Raw genomic sequence first — 21,204 nt, forward strand, 5'->3', positions numbered from 1 at the left:
ATGCCTTACAACTTATATTAAACAATGAAGATTTAAATAAAATGAGGCATGAGGAAAAAGATTCAAATGGATTTGTTAATATAAAGAAGAGATGCTATGGCTGGGAGAAATTCCAACTTAAGTAATTTGCACAAGACTTTCATTATGTTCAAACCTTGTGGGATTGAGAGTTATCCCCCAGCTTCTATGTTTTGCCAGAAGTGCATTAAGGGCAAAGATTAGATTAGTTTGCCCCGAGATTGAATTGGACATGCCTTAGGATTTTACTGCTGTAATACACAAATAAAGCGTGATACAACATTGCTAGGGGCTTAAATGTCAAATGCATGCCAGAAAAAATTATGAGCATAATGAAAGCACTGCCTACAGTAACACAAATTTGCAAAGTACCTCAAAACATTGATTTGATTTATTTAGGAGGCGCAGTTTCAACAAACATTACAAAAACTACAATTTCATGCCAAGCAGAGGTCAAAGAATTTACAATTGGTGCATGAAATGTTGATAACTTAGATTGTAAGACAAAATGTGTATCTTATTTGAAATATATATATATATAACAAAGAGAACTGAAGCACTATCACAGCTAAAAGTTTGAGGCTCCAGTTATGTGGGGACAAACCCAATCGAAGTGACGTTGATAAAAATTACTAATCAGGATTTGAGAGACATGGGCTGGGGGGGAGCAGAGCATGGTCACCTTGTTGTCGTGTTGTGACTTTAAGACAACCACAATTCCTTTGTTCTGCTGCTTTTATTTCTTTTATTCTCTTTATAGCTCTCATTTTCACTCCAACCTCAGTAACATCACTTTCCCCTCTCTCTGAGCAAATTTTGTATTACCCCATTCCTCTTTCTCTCCCTCTACTCCTGACCAAGTCCTAACCCTTTCTTGCTACCATAAATAGTGAGACAGCAACATCAAACAAAGTAGTTTGCCTTGGATGGAGGCTTGTGTAACAAAGCCAATTTAACATAACCAGCATATCCTTTCGTTATCTGGGTTAACTTACCTTAACGTCTGTAACATGGATAAGCAGTGGCACATAGCTGAGTATCAACTTTATAAGTATTCGATCAGTGAGACTAAAGAACTACTAATTTAATAAAGTCTGGCCTATTTTAAGGCAAGGAGAAAAGCCAGTAAAAATGTTGACCGTGTAAATTGACAGATTTATCAATTTTACAACTCTACCATTACGACATGGGATAATCTGATGGATTATAATCAAATATTTCATTAAGTTCATGTTTAAAAAAGAGATTTGGTTTTTATTATTTCAGCTGCCGGTCTGGTGTTGTTTAACAGCCGAAAATAAAAACTGAAATCAAATTTAGGCTTTGACTAGGAGCAAATTTCTCATATATGCTCTGTTTTATGACCATATACTAATGTATACGCATTAACATTTTACACTCTCCTACTATTGTTGCTCAGAGTACTGGAGGATCTTTCAAGAACGGTGACATTTTCTGGAGAATTGATTGGTCAGTAGGCAGTGATTTCACACCTGCTGATCTCTAATCTGGAACCCCATCTGCTCCTGAGTAGGTTAGGCTTGCAAAATAAGTTAGCAAGGCAATACATCCCGGTAAGAAGGGAACCACCTTTTTTAAAAACAGTGTTAACCTTGAAATTACCTGGATAAGAGTTAATCCTGCTTTGTAGTACAGGCCCCTGGTCCTCTTCCCTTACAAATCTCACCAGCCTTAACAACACGTACTCAAGGCGTATTTCACTAATCAAAAGCTTCGGATATGAAAAAAGGAAGCCTTAGGATGTGTGGGAGGAGTAAGAATGCAGTAAATTTGTTGCGTGATTAAGAGCTGGCGAGGTACTTGACCTTGGAAACTGTCAAACTCTTCTCTCTGTTCGATTCACACTCCATTACAACTCTAATAGCATCAATTGCTGCTTTATTTAGCTGTGTCATCCCCAAATTCCCCCTCCAGAGCGGAGGGAAAGTAATTATTTATCTTTTCAACCTTTTCGCTAAACCGTGAGTATAAATATCATATCTGAAAAGAGAACTGGGTAGATAAATAAGGAAAAGCAGCTGGAATTGTTCACTGGATGGGAAAGATATGAATGCATACGGTAGAGAAAAACTAAGAAAAAATGTTATTCCAGTAAAGATGTGGGTCATTCCAGAGCACAATTTTTTATTAGCACGGATGTAGCTATTGATTGTTGGGTCACTGAGTCAGTGAGGCAGTAGTGAACCGGATGAAAATGGAATTTAAGTGATCACTTGCTATGTAATGCAGTTAGTCTTTATTACTTATAGATAAATATGATAGATGCACCTTCATGCCTGCAATAATGTGAACTGAGTACACTGTTTCATCACTGAGACCCTACATACAGGGTCACTGTCAGATGCTCATATATTGTCATTTTATTACAGTCTAAATAGATAAATATGATACACTGGTGTTCTTGTCGCACTTAATGATCTCAGTGTGTTCATTTTTATCATAGAAATCCATAGGGTCAAGCTTGAGGCCATGACACACAGATATCACTGATTTTATAATGACAAAATAAAAATGATGAGTTTCCAGCCCACTGAGCAGCCATGACTATAAATCTCTCCTCCCTCGTTTTTCTCCCTGCCAACTTGCACTTTTCAAAAGCACAGCAGGGACTTTTAAATGTGCTCCACCTAAAACCAAAATGAATACTGTAAAATGTGAAATGAAAGCTCATTAAACACAATTATATTTACTATACTGAAGCCTGTCAGGATTGGGATGGTGTCCTGTGTTGTGCACTCTGCTACAGAACAAGACACCAGGTTCTCCAGTATCAGTACAGACAACAGTTTCTAGGTTAAGCCAGTTTTTCACTTTCCCTTCCTTGCCTGCCCTCATCCCACTCATGTCATCCGTGCTAAGTGGATGCATCTGTGTTACAGAAGCTCCACAAAACCAATTGGCGACGTGGGTGGAGTTGTTACCATGGCAGTAAAACTACATGTACTTCCATCAGGTTATGGGTTGGATGAGTAAGAGGCCAGATGTAAGTGTAAGGGTGACTTTGAAAAGACTGTCCCTCCTCACACCCAGAGGCATCTCAGAGCAGGTTTGAGACAGGTCATCATGTCATTTTACTTCTGTTATCACCCAACCGTGTGACTCATGTATCACACAGACAAACTGGGCACGGGCTGCAGTTAGATACTCGACGTCCCACATTCAGACACTTTTAAATTGGCCCTAACCTGGAGCTTTTGCGTATTCATGTCTATGTGTCTGACTACATCTCTGTGGTTGTTTATGTGCATTCATATTCGACAACCTTAAGATGGCAAAATACTTCATATACCACAAGTTTAACAAACCCTTAAAATATTGGTGTATAATGATCACTGATCAGGACTGCTTTACGGTAATATTTGGATTCAAACTGTTTTTGATCCCAGAATTTAAATGATTACAACTCTATTATGTATTTATAACATGCAATATTGACAGCAAATAGTTATTTCTGGAAGACATTGTTGTTTTTAAGAAAGTAATGGTGCAACTAATGATATCTAACTGAGCTATAAACTGAACATGTTTACTCCATTTTAAGTTCCAGCCGATAGTGTTCAGTTTTGTTTTTGTGAGAGCAAGGGCCTGAACTATAAAGCAAGATCAGCGTAGTCAGCAAGTTGGTTGCCAGATGCCTCCCGACCAGCCTTTAGGCTTGTGCGTACGGGCTCTAAGAAAGACAACGATATGAGTAATGTTCGTTACCTTGTCGCATCTCATGAGGCCCAAGTAGCGAAGGGACTTGCTGCTCTGAGCAATCTGTGTGGCACCCTGGTCCGTGATGTCTTTACACCAGCCGGCATCAACAGTCTCAATGGTGCTGCTGTACTGCCCTATAGCTATCAGAGCTGTTGACAGAGAAGGGGAGCAGAGAAGGGGAGGTGGGGAAGGAGGAGGCAGAGAAACAAGAAAACGTGTTAGTCTGACAACCTTTCTCATGCAAATGTGACAGCAGCGTCTTCCCACAGAGACAGAATTTGAAATGAAACCAGGGCACGTCATATGGCCAGCTGTGACACATAATTCTAGTGTTTACACAACACCTTGACAATATACACGCATGCCCACAAATCCTCGCATACACCCATGCTTGGTCAGACTTCGGCAGGATTCATCCATTACAGCACCGGCATGACTCACGGCACAGAAAGGGAACGACACCGTGCCAGAGTAAAGTGTGACTCCATGCCAGTGTATGATTTAATTTTGCTTGTGTGCATGTTTACTGCTGCCAGGGCAGAAACAAAATGCCAAGGTAAAGAGTAACCACCAAAAACAAATATCTCCCAGTTTCTCTGGGCTTTGTTATACCACAGAGCATTTGTGCATACACTGCTTGCTGCATATACGTAAATACACATTCAAACACTCGTAGCGTATCTCACAAGTGTTGTTCTTTTGATATTGTCTTCCTATGTTGACAAATTGCAATGCACAGCTGACAAACACGATGACATTACATTCGCTGTAATCTACGTGTAGCTCCAATAAAGGCATACTTTGCTGCATTAACACACAAACACAGACAGACACACAACAATCTTCCTCATCAATCTTTGACCCGTCAATTGTTGGGTAGATGGAGGAGACCTGTGCTCCACGAGTCGATTGATAGTGCTCCTCGGTGATCGATTGGCAGGCCTGGGCTTTGTTCTCCACTCTCACAACCATCACTAATGAGAGTGGGAAGGTGGGAGGAGGAGTGAGGGATGAGAGAAAGATGAAAGGAAGAGGGTAAAGACAAAGAGAGCCTTTGACAGCACCTTCAGATAGTTACTTAGCCCTGATGTTGTTTACTCATTTGCAGAAATCCATTTTTCGTCAAACTTTTTTTTATAAACATGCTTCCTTGAACAAGGAAAAATTAACCCGTATGAACTTTCACTTTGAATCGGTTCCTCTCGACTTTTTCACTTCTATGACCAGAGTTAAAAACAAAAGAAAACATACACGAAGCACTTGCGCGTGCATGTATTTCACTGTGTGTTTGTGGTACAGAAGCTTTTTTTTCCACTGGAGACAGGAAATGAATAATCTTATGCTTTTTTCTCCACGCTTTTAAACCTCTTTTCTCCTGTTACAGCCAGTGTATTGCACAGGCTTCTCTGCACGTAAGCACATGCTCCCAGGGACGAACTTGTGTACAGCATGTAACATATGTAATATATAGCTTTGGGTGCTTAAAGTACACCACATGTGGTTCCTGTTTGGGCTCTAGCATGCTCTTGGATGCCATGCATAATAGCAAATTATGGCTAAACAGGCAGTAACCCCGCTTTGAAGCTACAGTGTGTTTCATATAAAACACACCGTGGGGAAGAAGAGTCAGCAGACCAGATGGGTGAAAAGAACATGAAGATAGCATGTCATTTATTGACTAACAGCACCCTGGTAAAGTATGCTAAAAATGAAGACGCTGGTGTTTTCGTGAGTTCGCCTGAGCGTGTGAAAGATCGGAAAGACGTCGAGTGAAGGAATGGTCCCATCCAGTGCCCCTTGTCATGTTTGATTACACAATCCTAAATTTGATTACCTGGGCTTGGATCTTTCATCTTATGTTAAGACACACATATCGGTGCTGTTTAAACTCCCTTGCAGAGTCCGAGGAGATTTCTGAGGAAAAGGCAGATTAAATAAAAGAGGAGAGCTCCATAGCTCAACAAATCAAAGAGAACTTTGCCAACACACATTTCTGCTTCTTCCCCTTCAACTTTAATTCTCGCAACTTAAAAAGGTGGAAAGATAGAAGCAGACAGATGCATACCACTGTGAATATATAAGGTGTGCGAGTGACTACAATGTCTGCAGAACTGGACACACACAGAAATATTAAGTCAGATACCAGTAATGATATTTGGAGGTTTAAAATCCGATATATCAGTCAATGTTTTTTTTTTCCAGACACACAAAACCTAAAAGATTTCCCAAGGATTTGCTATGAGTAGTTATTTATGAATCCTTACTACATCATTACGACTATTCAGTTTTAAAATAATCTTGTTTTAGTCAGCTGATCCGACTTTGCCCGGATCAGCTGATTGTTGAGTGTGTCGATGCAGAGTGCCTTCTAGTAAACAAACTATGCAACATCAACATTCATAAGACAGTTGAAGGGTGTTTCTCTCAACTCTTCTTCAGTTTTCATTTATTGGACATTATAAATGGTGATACCGATATCCTGGGAAATGGTTAATACCGTCCGATATACCAGTCGTCTCTAATTGTCAGTGCATTACACAAATAATGTGTTGCAGTCACGTAGCCACACACCACCTGCTTAAACTGAATTAAAATGTTTTTTAACAGGCTCCAGACTTTTTAAAGAAAACATATGGCAGTCAGAAATAGCTGCGGGGAGAAACAGAAGAGCAAATGGGACTAAACGTCATTTTGTTAGGCTGTGAAGTTGGTAAACTGGAGAGTCAGGCTATTTAGACTTGTTTAGTACTCTATCAACAAGTTCATCTGGTTGCCATTGCAGTCTAATATGGATGTGTGTGCCGTGCTTCTCTTCCTCTTCCTTTGACTCTCTATCAGAAGACTATAAATTTCAGCTACTCCTGATGGCAAATGGAAATGATGACCACTTTTGAAATGACTAAAAGCTTTGAGTGAACCTTTTAAGTACAAATGAAGAGGTTTGTTCACATTGTCAGAGATAAAGAGTCTAAATAGAGCTTGGAGAATTTGTTTTGTAAGACAGTAGCCAAGTAACACAAAAAGATATGTTTTTATGTGTGACAGACTAGAAATGTAATTGTGTTTAGGTCAAATATCTAACATAAAATCCTGAAGATTTAAGCACACAATAGTAGAACTTTTCACACAGATGCAGAAAATCAATCTATACACTGCTGATAAAACACTTAACATGTAAAAACCTTCACTTCTCAAACGGCTGACTGCTACATCAGTTTGTATTAGTTATGCATTAGCCACTGATATATAACACAGCATCTATTACAAAACCTTTTTTGTTTGTTTCTAGCAAATTCTAAACATCATTTGATTGCAACAGATTTGAATGTGTGGAGAGTTTTGAATGATCCAATCTTTTATATAATAGTGGGACTTTAAAAGTAATCAGCACGTTGAACTGGCAAAGTTAAACACTTGAAGCTTTTATACTGAAAATTGTAAGACAAATATGCAAAACGCTGTTGTGTTCCTATTTCTACCAACATACAGTGTGCAGCATCATTTAACCAAAATTATACACTCACTCAAAAAAAGTTTTATTCACTTTTTAGGCTAGTTTCTGCTAACTGGTAATTCGATGAATTGACACGTATCAAAAAAAATACATACAGTTTTCTAAAACTTTTGACTGGCAGGGTATAAGAGACCATAGGAGCAGGAAATTGTCTTTCCTGACTGATAATGATTTTCTGTCTAAGAAATAGATGAAGCGATATGCAAGAGAAGTTAAGGTGAAAAAGAGGTTGAAGAGTCAGAGGAGAAAAGAGGGGAAAATCCCATTCTGGCAGCGTGAGCTGTGACTGAGTGGTGACTACACAGTCACACACAGTAATGAGGACACACTCTGCTGCCCTGCCTGAAAATGGCTTTAGGATGCTGCTCCGTGTGTGCATGCGTAGAGAGATACTGACCTTAAATTCTGGATGTCATTCATTTTGAGCATAGCACATTTAACCAGTCTCCATCGACACAGAAGAAGCATGTGGATGTCACATTTACAACCAAATGCTTCTGTTTATTTAAGTTCTCCTGGGATTTGAAACAACATATCTTCTTGTCAGTCAATCACCAAATCAATCATCAGGTCAGTACAAGGAGTGTCATGCGCCATTTAGTGAATTCAGGAATGGCATTTCTGTGTTGAAACCGCAGCCTTAACTCACTCGCTAAGACCTTTACAAATATTACAACTTTACCCACAGGCTCAACTCACAGCCTTCAAGAAACCGCTGTGACAAATGTCGACCAAAGGTGAGCAACGCGTAAAACCGTAAATCTCTGGTGTACCATTAACTCCTACTTTATCTCCGGAAAGAGATTCATAACCTATTACTTTCTTACACAAGCTGTTATCAAATACCATGAAGAGCGGATTTATCTAAGAGTGGTTCTATACTAAGGTGAGCACACTCCTAACAGCAAGGTCAAGAACTGGTCAATCCTGTGATGACCGCAATGTGAGAGGAAACCTTCCTTAATCGGCTTATTCTCCTATCTCTGTAGGCCTACCTGACCTCAGAGTTTCAGGGGTTAAGCATCTTTTACAGGCTTATTAGATATTCACTTATTACATTTTCCTAAATGATGGTGTGCCATTACTGCTATCTTATTGCTTTAAAGCCATCCCCCATGACTGCCTCCAGTAACCTTATACACCATATTTTTGCCTCTGATGAAGACAGTACGCCTATGAAAGATGTGATGGTAGGTAATGACTTACTGTGGAAGCAGTGTGTGCATGTGAGATCTGTGCGTGTGTATAACTATGGCAGTAGGAACAACAGAAAAAGGCTTATTATGGCTGATGTATTCCAGAGAGCAGAACTGTCATGTCTAATGTTGAAGACATTCACTTGGGCCTTTGTGTGTGTTTAAAAACTTAACCTCAGCTTTGCCCTCTGCACCGTGCTGCTCAGTGCCCCAAACCAAAAGAAAACCCCTTTTCACTTCTCATCCGTTTATACTGTCCAAGTTGTACAAGATGCAATTTTTTTTTTAAATGCTATATCAATACTGACATGCACTTTTAAGAATGAGGTCAAGTTAGTTTCAGCTATTTTGTACTGTCTGACAATTCACAAAAGAAAGGTTAAATAATGGCCAATAGTGGTGCTCAGAAATCAAATACAGACTTGTCATAACTTGGGTTGGGAAATTCTGGTGAGACAATATAATGCAATGTAATGCATGTGTCTGAAATTGTATTAAACTTCTTTTTATATAGCATGACAGGGCTCTAGACTAACTTTTTGCCATGGGCGTACGCCTAACTTTAAAAAGTTAGGCGTACCGGCACAAAAGTTAGGCGCACACAAATTTTATAATAATTTATATAATATAATGTGTTTTTCTGGATACACTGTGCTTTTTCAGCATTCAAAGATTGATGACACCGTGTCAGAGCACTGGCTATGAATTTCAGAAGGATCAGGCCTTAACTTAACAGAAAAGTTAGCAATAGTTCTTTTCCTATTACAGCTACATCCACTTCTGTCGTGCCTAGGCTGCTCACTAGGGCTGGGTATCATCACTGATTTCTATAATCCATTCGATTCCGGTTTTTAAAGTCCAGATTCGATTCAACTTAGCCTCAGACAGTCAGAAATATTATAATTCTGATCATTTATCAGTACTGACTTCATCAGAATTGTGAACATCACAGCAGATGCCTTTGTGTGAAAGTAACTGAGAATAAAACACAGAAAAACATGAAGGAGATTTTTCTGGTCTGGCTTTTTATAGCAGATAACCTTAAAAATATTCTACAATGTTCTGCATATAAAGTTTAAATTTCTTCAGTATTGAACAACAGAAAAAATAGACTTTCTTGTCCGAGGTCATTTAAGTGAAAAAAAGAAAAGAAAAAGACAGCAGCCGACAGCGCTGTAAACAACGGTAGACTGGTGGGTAATAAGCGAATGAATAATACAGAAAACAGAGATTGGAGACGGGAAACTGTTCTTGAAGTACAGAGAGAGATAGAGAGAGAGCTAGCTGTGCATGAAGTGTGATTTTAATTGTCGTGGAAGCAAAACAGCAAAATTCATGACGACATTGATCAAATGTGAAGCGCAGTTTGCTGCTTCTTTTGCTGCTGGCTCGGTGAATTTTGGTTGGAGAGAGACAACACCTGCAGCTCAGAATCAGCGCAAAAAGACGTAATCACAGCGCGGACCGGACGCATCAGAATCGCTAAGCTCCGACAGCGTGTCCGTCTACGGGCCGTCGGGTGAGAAAGCCGAGAAAGACAAAGTTGATTCTGATGCGTCGGTTCCGCTCTGTGTTTACGTCTTTGTGTGGAATCCGTGTACCTGCTCTCATTTACTGTTTGGTTGTTGTTGAAATGGTTTTGTGAGCTTTAATCTGAGAATCTGGCGTTTCTGGCAAAACACAGTTATATTTAAAAGTCGATTCAGGATTTAATGAATTGATATCCTTTATTCAAGCTACTCACCTCCCACTTCCACCTGCACTTTCAACTGGACCACGGCCAATCAGAGAGGTCCCGCCCCTTACTATCTCTGATTGGTTTAGTCCACGATAGGGGAAAAAATGTGTGTCTGTTGTTGACCACAGGGAAGGTTGCAGATTTTTTTTTTTTTTTCACTACCCGAACAGTTGGTCGCACAGGTGCAACCAAATATTTTTTTTTAGTCGCACCACTGAAAAATTTGGTCGCATTTGCGACCAAATTGGTCGCATTCTAGAGCCCTGCATGAGCTCTGAATGAATTAGGACTTGTTAGAGCTACATACATCTTTTAGATATGTAATTTTAGCATTAATAGGAAATATATAGAGATGTATTAGCTGAGATTTCATGGCTGACTCTGACTCTGAAGTGTGACATGCACTGATTTTTGAAGATTCTTAACCATAACACGACAACAGCATTTATCTGACAAAAGATATCTGCCAATTTACCTTTTAGGAACTAGCACTTACCATATACAGAGATCAGCTTTTAACAATGCAAAATTGTATTTTCATAATAAAAATAAACTGTAAAATTTCACCCAGATTTTCTCTCACTTAAGCAACTGAAAATAAAATACTTTTCGACTAGAAAATACTAATAATTACCTGAAACCCCCCCTGCTGTACACCCAATTTAACTTATACATTTTACCTTAATAAATAAAAGCAGGTGCAACAAATTTATATAACTAAAAATGTCAACTACTTATAATTCCATCTTTTGCACTTGTCTCCATAATTTTTCTTGTAACTGATTTGATCCTTTGCTCATACCAAGGTTGCTGTCAGGTGGCTAGCTCTGAGCTGTGGCTAGCTTTGTTAGCTTTTCCAAATTAGACATGTTGAGTTGGGTAATAGTGATTTAAGTTTCTCATTAGGTTTGTTGTTATGAATATTTTCCTGATGGTTCCTTTACAGTTCACTTTGTCAAACTTTGTGTCTTCCTCCTCGCTCACAATAAATAACTTGTTAAAGGCCACATGCTAATGACATGTTAGCATGTTAACATAAATACAGACTGTGACTTGATTTTATTATAAATGATATTTCTAAATTGATTTTAGTCCATAAAAGGTGCATTCACTATAGTAAAAGATTCCTACAATGTCACATGAACCTATTCATACATATATAATTTGCACAGCAGAACATAAAGGAGTGTTTTTTTCTGTTAGTGTGTAAGTATACAGCTACATGTGTTTTTCAACAAATGTGTAATATGAAAACAATTTACTGACAGCAAAAATGTGAATGGGCTTTCCCAGGAGTGTGTTTACAGACACGTAAACATGCACAAGCACATAAAAAAAAAACAAAGTAAGGAAGCCTCCATAGCAAGATGCGGACATCACTTAAGTCCTTTGAAGCCTGTCTGTCCTGACTAAACACCAGCCTCGCTGTCTGACTGATTAACACAGCACGCTCATCTTCAAAGTACCCAGGTCAAACTAACTGGGGTCACAGTGAGTGCCGAGACTAATTCAGTAAACAACATACCGAGGGAAGCATTTAAGAAACACACGCATCGAAGGTGGGAAACAAGAGAGAGACTGTCGCGCTGACCTGCGGTGAGCTGAGAATTAACAATTTTAAAACTTGTGAGAACCAGAGGGAACTGGAGAAGGCTTGTTGACAATCTCTTGATTAGACCGGAAAATGCCTGCTGGGCTGCGGTCTCAAACATGAACTTGATGTGACAAAAAGCGAGCCATAACTTCCAAGTTAGATATAAATATGTAGAAAAAAAAAGAGTGAGAAAAGGGAAGAGAAGAATGAATAAATGAGCGATGCAGAGGTTCTGTGAGGTGATGCTCTTTGCCCTGACATTTTGGACAAATGCAGTCAAAGGCCAGGGGAACTGAAATCAGCCAGGCTTGGTAGAGAGACACAAGGGAGAGGAGGAACAGATTGAGTGTGACACAAGGAGGGAGAACACTTTGTGGTGGGACATACTCGAGCTGGGAAATTAATTAGCCAGAGGGCAGGGAGAAGGTAGTGTGCGGAGGGCACGTGCATTTTTGCAATCAGCCTCTGATCTGATGCAAACCAGCTGCCACATGCAATTGTGTGGCAGTGTGCACTTATATGATTTTACGTGCTTTTTAGGGATGTGTGCCTTTCTCACAAAGAGGGACTTCTCAGACCCCGAGATGTTTAAGTGGCGAGGTAGAGCCAGTACCAAAAAAAAAAAAGAAAACCAAAAAGTGACTTTGATATTTAGTCTGATCTAGCATGTGAAAATAATGCACACATACACACATACAGAAACTGTTTTAGTAGCTGATTTGCGATAACCTTGCGGAGAGGATGTGAAGTTTGAGGATTGGAAAGGTGAGTGAGTGACAGAAAGAGGGTGAGAGATAGAGAGGAAGAGTGATGAGCAAGGACAGATAGACAGAGTGAAGGGGTGATAAGGAGAGATGGCGCTATCACAGAGGTGACCTACAACAGGCCTTCCTTCACCAAATCTCTCTCTCTCTACTAGACACACACACACACACACACACACTCGTGCAAAAATGAAGCACTTAAGAGGCTGGCATAATTTTTCAAGACCTGAGTCAGCTGATCATATTACCAGTCTAAATCAGGAACTTGGTGGGCTCCTGCTCTGGATCCAAACAGACTTAATTGTTTTATTAACAATTTAAATACCCTTGACATTTACTAACACAAGTCAGTACCTGTGAAGTAGCGTTTCCTCCTCTCTCACTGTCAGTGCATGTATATAGGTGCTAGCAAGGCCATTAACCCATAGATATTTAAGTGAAGAGCCTCAGCTGCTAAAACATCCCACTCTGGAGGCTGCAACCAGTGTAAACAGTGCATTCCTAAAAAGATAACAAAAAGAAAGATATCAAAACTGTGAAAGCTATTCGTATGTGAGGAATGTGGTATTTTTGTAGCTCCGCATAGTTTTGCATCCTTGTATTTTGTTGTGAAGTTTCAGGTATGTTCAAATGTATCTTTTTATGCTCAGCTATTCACTGTCCTTTTTGTCTTCAGATGAAACAATCCCCCAATCAACAAAGGAAGGATAATACTTTTTTAGTTTTTGTTTTCAATGTTTCAAGGTATCACTTCTTGTGATGCATTCAAACTAAAGATGAAATGAAGTTTGAAAGGATCATAAAATACATACAAAGCCAGGCTAACAATAATGCATGTTTATACCAGGCGGGGAGCAATGTGGACCAACTTTGGTTTTAAATAGGGACAGGAAAAAGCAAAATTGTAGGACTTCATTGTAAATTGAGAAAATATATTGTTTTGTGTTGTTCCCAGATATTGGTTGAATTCCTTCTCGCATCATTCACTGCTGGGGATGTCCCTAACATGAATGAGTTGAAAACTTCACTTTGCGTTTGATGTGAATGCCACAACTCAGTGGCAGATGATGCAAAGGTACAGAGTGGGGTTGCCGACTGCAGAGGCCAGTTCTCGGCTGATTCAGTAACTGCGGAGCTCCAAACCTCCTCTGGCATTAACATTAGATCAGAAACTATGCGCCAGGAGCTTCAGCAGAATGGGTTTCCTGCATCGGTGGCCCAGAATCTTTTACTATTGTGATTTGTGTCACAGTATTTGAACGCACTGATATAATTCTGAGAACATTATTAGGAATGTGTGATCAAAAAGACCTCCCTGCTCATAAAATTGCACAATTATTGCCGTGAATGTGATTTCACTGTGGTATCAAACAAAATCTTGATTTTAATATACTTAACCAGAACACATACAGAGTAATTCCAGTAAAAGAACCCATTAAATGCTAATGATAATCATTATCATCAGCGATCTCTCTACATCGACGGGTGGGAGGCCTTATTGAGAAAGGCAAATTCTGGAGCTCGGAGTGTTTTTTGTTGGGGATTCTTTGCTGTTGCCTGTATCTGGAAACCTTTTGGAGTTTTAGTGCTTCTTTAACAGCTTCTTCCTTCACTTCTAAACCGAACAATGTCTTCTCAGTTACACTTATGTGGTCACCTGCGTCTGACTTCTTTTAACATGGAGAGACGGGTGTACAGTCAGCTGTCACAAGTTCCTTGATAGAGATGGACCTGCGATCGATCACACGGTCTCCATGACAGTTGGGGGTTCTCCCCTCCTGCTGCCTCATTGAACCAACCCCCCCTGTTGGCTGGACATTATCCTCTGGCTGCCCTGTAAGTGAGTTCTTTCTTGATCATGCTTTGTCTGGTACATGCCTCCCAGCGTTACCACAACTTGTAGGATTTCTGCCCCCACTGGAGTGTGTAAATGCTGAAATGAATACACTCACAGGTTTTGTTTGCATAGTTATTTGCATAAACCGTGTGGAGGTTTTATATGTTTACATCTTTCTTCTCCAAAGACAAAATCAAGAAAGAGACTACAGCCTCACAAAACACACAACCTGAGGTTCCCACAGCCATAAGCAGTAAAAGCAGGATATTAAGCCCTATTTCAAACCTACAGCACCTCTGCTCCAATGCACCTCTCCTATGAGGATATTAATCCTCCCCACCTTTTCTCTCTCTCTCATTACTCTTGCTTTCTCTCCCTCGCTCTCCCTCTCTCTCATTCCTTATTTTGGATTGTATACAACAGGGAAACTGCTATCCAATTCTGACATCACAGATGGAGGGGCATAAAGCTTAACAACTTCTTTTCAAAATGAAAATCGGAGCGAGAGGAGGAGAGGAAATGAAGATGGGGAAAGAGGAAAAAGACAGGTGGCCTCATATTCGCTGAACTGTGTGTTGCATGCATCTAACTGGAGTTAACGTAGCATAGCAATAGTTATGGGTTTGGTTATGGATTATGGCTAATCCTTTAGCATAGGGAGCAGGTCTTAAAGGTAATTACACGCTACTATTGGATCCAGAGCCCAGAAATGGGCCCCTTTTGCATCATTCCTATTAGGATCCGGAAGAAAACTAGCTGTTGATGCACACTGCTTAGAAAGATTACAGGTTATCATACCGTAGTATTCTCTGCCAATCCTAATGCGATCTGAACTTGTCTGGAAGGTGAGAGAGCAAAGAGCTTTTAAGGAGATCTCATCTGTTCTTTCACTGTAGTGTGGCTTGAGATACAACAAACAAGCATTTAAAGCTAAATCATTATGACTGCAAAATAATTTATCATAGAAAAACAAACAAAATAGCGAGCTGTTCTCCCACATGGGGTGAAAATGCGATTAGCAGCGTCACTCGGTGCAGTGAATATTATCCAACACCAAGACGATGACAAGCACACTTAATGGTTTTTATTTTAGTCCTCTACCGTGCCACACCTAACCCTTTTTATTACCCGTACCGCCTCAGAAATACCCCTATGACCCTGTCTAATACACACAGCGTTCCAAGTGCCACTAAGTCTGTGTCTATGCCTTATCTCAAGCCTTTAACAGTCCACTCAGTCCACTTTAACCCAGCGGGAAACATTAACCAGACATACACTTCCTCTTTCCATACCCCTGACAAAACCTTCCAAATTGTTATGATCACTAGACAGTGTGTGTCTGTGTGTGGTTTCGTTTGTGTATGAATTGGGGCCTACTTAGCCCCTGAGACAGCCCTAAAACAAATGCCCAAATACCAATTAGTTGTACAACAATTAGTTTACTGGACCGTTAATAGCAGGCAGACCCACCCAAAGAATAGGCTCGAGTCTTCACTTGATCCTAAAACCGATAAGAATAACGACCCACAATGTTGCGTTGACTTTTAGACAGCAGTGCGATTGAATCCAACTTTTTTTAAAAGGATATGCAACGTCTCCTTGAATTTCAGCAACATGACTTCTAGTTTTTTGTAAGTACGTAAACCTAAAACAAAGGCCTTAAGTGTAACATATTGTGTGAAGCAAGTATTTCTTTTTTTTTTTTTTCTTTGTTTATTAAGGAGGTTTTAATGAAAGTACCAAAAGAAACTGCGTGTAAACAAGCCACCAAGGACATCCTCAATGTTGTAATGTCACAATGATCACTGTCCTCCTTTAATATGTTGTTTCAATAGACTAAGTAAGTAAGTAACACTGAAAATCTTAATATGCCGGAACTATTTTATAGAAAAGTGATTTTGAACCTAAAACTATCACAACATTGAAATGAAGCAGGAGTTTAAACGTGTTGCACTTTTATTGCTACAAAAAAGATAACAAGAAGCAGTTATCAATGAAAAGTGGCATTTGCATTTAAAAAGAAACAAGTGTTACTTTCTTATCTCTCTCGTGAGTTCAGTCTCTTTTATAGAAACTCCTAATGACTCATGAGTCTATAATAACACTTAGTCAGGTCTCACCAAAAGCTCGATAGTAAAGTTTAAAGCTGCTGCGATGTTTTCTGATCAATACCTGGCCATAACTCAAATCACACGTCAAGTGCCATTACTGTATACACTGCACACACTCCGCCAAAGTACACCAGCGCGCGCGCACACACACACACACACACACACACACACACACACACACACACACGTGTACATTTTCATGAGCTTAGACAGTGTTTTTGATCAATACCTGGCTATAGATCAAACATCTTTTTCAGTTTATGGCTAACCTTTCCTAAGGCTCATTTCAAATGCACACAGAATAACTCATGTCTTACTCGAGAATGCTGCTTTGACGGCGTCTATGAAATTGATAAGTGCTCTTAAATGTAAAATGACAGTTTAAGAACCTTGTTTTCAAACTGCGGCACAGTCGGAATGTCCCATAAAAAACAAAGCACTTTTATTCAAGAGGTAACTTCATAGTCAGCGTAAGAGCCAGAAATACACGATAGACCAAATTTTGTGCAGCTAAAGAGCCATGTGAGAGTTTGTCTTTGAAGGATAATTTGCTCAAATATAACAAGGAGAACTATAAAAGGTGTGCTGGGAAATCACTTTCCCTCATATTATATGTAGAACAAAGGAAATAGATATGTTTGTGTCATCATAAATGTTTCATCTACCTGAATATTACTGATCTGCCCGAATGTTACAGGAAACTGCTGACAACTGCAATGGGATTGTAGTTTAGCTTAAATCTAATCAACCGAGAATCTTATTGAGGAAAACTTTTTAAATTAAATCACCGTGCAATGAAAAATACCCTTTTGTTCTTCATTATCGAAAATTCTCCCAAAGAAAACAAACAAGCACCTACTATGTGTTTCTGCTCATGTGCTTTTTATTACTTTTTCTAACAAGTGGGGCTGTAGTAGATGATGAGGCTGCTTCTGCCTAAAGATCAGATAGCAGTTTCGACAGAGTCATTTCCTTTGATCCTTTTGTCCATCCTGCACTGACCTCTCCCGTCATTTATTCGATTCGCTTGGCTCATCATCTCCATTCATTCGCGTCTCTCAAGTCTTGCTCTCAATCCTTCCTTTCTTTCCCCTCTAATGTTTTCTTTACCCTCACCTCTCTGATTTCCTCCCTCTGTCTCTCCCCCTCCTCCTGATCCTCTCTCTAAAGGATGTTCCTGTGTTCAGGGTCGCTTTACCTCCTTAGTAGCCGTGTTGACCTTTAGCTTCTTTACGACTAGGGTCAACGCCTGTCGCCATGGTGTTTAACATCCCCGTGGGAGGCCATCTGCGTGCATGGGTACAGTGTGCAATTCAAACATACAAATTATTTATAATGTCAGAGTCATGTGAAGTTGAACCTTTACGTTGCCTTTCATCTTCCGCAAGGGTTACGAGCAAAGACAAACAGCAGCGTGTGACAAAGCCTCCCCGCCGTTTGCATCTTTTTCCTTCCTCCCTCCCTCAAAGTTTTTGTCTTTCCTCATCTCCCACCTCCTTCCTTGCTGTATAAACATATTTGATTGCTAACTTCTATGTGACTTTCAACTGAAAGCTATTGAGTTACACGACCACAACAGAAACACGTCCCACAATGAGAATTATCCTCCGTCATGATGGTCGTAACCTGTGACTGTGAACCGATGAAACGAGGAACTCAGTGGAAGCGAAACACCAACAAGACATTTTCGGGTATTCGCGTTTTTGTCTTTAACAGTCTCAATTTCATCAAGTGAACATGTGGTAGTATGTATGTCACGAAATGTGGGCTTGCATTGTATGTGACAGCAATAGTAGTTACTCAGTTTTAAACAGTGCAGCTGGCTGCAGTAGTTGCTTAACACCCCCAATTTTTAAAAATAGAACTAAAAAATAGAACTAAACATTTTTTAATCTCTTTTTATTTTTCTACATAAGTACGTGATTTTGTAGCGATGTGTGTCTGCACACTACTTTGTTCTCTGTGTGTGGACCTGGCTCTCAGAGTGTATGCATGCGTTTCCACAGGGAGAGGGTGAGCTTAGGGAGGCCAAACACTCAATGGGCAAATGATACAAGTCCTGCACTCCCCCTCCATAAATTACCAGCTCATTACAGTAATGCAGCCCATTTAGCATAGAAAGAGGGGGAGGGTGGGTGGGGGGAAGAGATAGATATAAGGATTGCAGAAAAAAGTGGTGGGTAGCAAGATGCATAAGGGGTGGAACCATTGAAGCATAAATGTCAAGGGGGAGGACAGGGAAAGGGGGGGGGGGGGGGGGTGCACAACAGGAAATTAAGGAAGGAAAAAATCAGAGGAGGAGAGGGTGAGGGAGAAAAACAGGAGCAGAGGAGGAGGAAGAGTTTGCTGGGATGTGTTTAAGGAGCTTTTCAATCTCAACAGAAGTGCTTTTCATTAGGTTAAAACCTATCATCTATGCTACTGCAGGGAAAAAACAATGGGGAAATAGTAATATAGATAGTGGCTACAGTAGGAGACACTGATATAGACCCAGGCAGAGCGAGCGAGTTGAGCAGAGAGAGAGAGAGAGGAGAACTAGAGAGAGAGAAAGCAAGAATGGGATGAGATGTAACAGTTGTAATTGAATAGTGAACTAGAGAGGGTCTGAGTGCAAGCACTGATTAATACAATTCAAATTGATTGTCTCCTAGTAGCTGTGAGAACATCTCATTCTGACTTTCATATTTGAATGTTCAGCATGTTCTCTGTGTGAGTGTGCGCATGTTCGTGTGGCTGCAGTGTGTAGCTACCCCTGTGAACAGACCTGTGCCTAGGGGTAAGGAGACAGAGAGTGCCCTCTAGTGCTTACTGTTTCTTTTACCCCGCCTTAATACAATGATCATTAGTGTTCCTGTTTATGCTCCTTTTCCATCTTTACCACTGTCCTTTATATGACTCCCTGAGGTCATCTGTACACAGCGGCCCTCTGTTAGTTACAATCTAATATTAAGAAATGGCTTGTTCTATACTTTTTGCTAGTTTATCACAAAAATCTTCTCCAGATGTCAAAACAATCCCTGTTCTTAGCCATGTTTGTACTGTTACTAAATCTATTACAGCCTATCAGTGCAAACGGTGTGGAATGCTTTGCTTCATTGTCATATTGTCATTTTATCAATAGCAAGAGCAGCAGTTAATTTCAGGGTTCATTGATATTACAAGAAACACAAAAAAACATAAAGAGTGGTTAATAATTTAATCATATCAAGCATTCAGACAACTTTTTCCTAGCCTTATCTCTTTATTTCTTTACATTAATTACAAAACCTGCTGCAGATGATCCACTACACAATCATATAGATGAGAGGGAAGATGGCAGAGTTCCATTTGCACCTTAGGAGGGAGAAGGATTTATCGTTGGGGTGTGAAACAATCATTCAATTTAGCGAGTAAGGCCCTGCGTTTAATTAGCAATAGCTTGTGTCTCACAGCCTCTGAGCCAGAAAATCCAGTCAGCAGTGTACATGCAGGAAGCTCATACTTTTCTTCTAAGATCTCGACAATTAACTGCTCTTCTAGTGCTTTCCAACTGTGGGCAGCCGTTTAGACATCTGTCTGCATCGGATTCTTCAGAAAGGGTAACAACTCTGCCTCGTAGGTAATGTCCTCAAAATTCCACTAGAAAGAAGGAAGCTTAGTAGAAAGGGAGGAAGGAGTGGAGAAAGTGTATTTAAGAGAAGCAATCTGAAGTTTCCTCTGTACCTCTGGCTGGCATGATCAGTCTCTTATCTGTTTTTCCCACAATATGATATAAATTATATAACACAAACCTCTGGGTACACTGCATTAATACAAGTAGAAACTATTATTTTAAACTGCATTGTTTACTTTGGTGTCATATTGAAAATATAAACCGTGCTGATCGTGGTGAGCGACCTGGAAGCTGTCTGATAAAACAGCTACTCGCCTCAAGGTGAGTTACGGCCAGATCGGTGCACTCTATCTTTGGGCATTTGATTTCAGTGGTACAGCCTGCAGAGGTCCTGGCATGATCATGAGCCTTACCTGATTTATTTTTAAAGTAAAGATTTAAAAATATATCAAGGCCAAAAAGGAATAAACAAAACAAGGTGTGTGTTGACTTCAAATCTTGGGTAGATGTCCAAGTTTTAAAGTGTACAGCTGCATTATAAAGAGAGACTGATCTACTAACTTGAACTCTGACATCTGTACTATTCATCCCCCCTTTTTTTTTTTTATCTTCTTTATGTAAATATGTTCTTATATATGTCAGTAAAAGTCAAACTAACCCACAGCACTTGGACACGTTTTGGTTTATTTTCCTTTTTGTGGACATGCAAACATGCCTCTCATTACGTCATATTATTTTGTAAGAAAAGATGCACTTTTTCCTATTCACAATGCAACAAAGAAACTGGGGAGTGGGAAATGGGCAATTACTGTATTTTTCATTTCAGACTAAAGGTACGGACAAAACAGTCTGCTGTGTTGGACAACTGCACTCTGTTTTTCCAACAGGCCTGCTCATTTTCAAAATACAGTATGCACTTAATGTCCTTCTGCTCTTTTAGAATCTTAAAGTCGTTTCAGCGACACCACAATTATGCTCAACAATTATCCTAACAGTTACCATGGTAAATGACCCAGAGTTGAACTTATTTTCTGTCTGCATCAGAAAACCAAGCACTTCCCTCGTCTCACTTTTAAGAAACTCACTTTTTTACCAAATCAACACTAGTACAAACACAGTG

At 39.8% G+C, this 21,204-nt stretch overlaps 1 protein-coding gene across 1 annotated transcript in view; it reads right to left on the bottom strand.

The window, feature by feature from the left end:
- The window catches only part of fbxl17 (F-box and leucine-rich repeat protein 17), a 223,163-nt gene that overhangs the window by 20,715 nt on the left and 181,244 nt on the right, over nucleotides 1-21,204 (bottom strand). Inside the window, exon 10 of the mRNA XM_084947158.1 lies at nucleotides 3,745-3,887. Within this exon, the coding sequence (XP_084803284.1) occupies nucleotides 3,745-3,887 (143 nt within the window). The remainder of the gene's footprint in view (nucleotides 1-3,744; nucleotides 3,888-21,204) is intronic.

Source organism: Perissodus microlepis, chromosome 12, assembly GCF_051167445.1.
Source record: "Perissodus microlepis isolate ML-2025 ecotype Zambia chromosome 12, ASM5116744v1, whole genome shotgun sequence".
NCBI classification, from domain to species: domain Eukaryota; kingdom Metazoa; phylum Chordata; class Actinopteri; order Cichliformes; family Cichlidae; genus Perissodus; species Perissodus microlepis.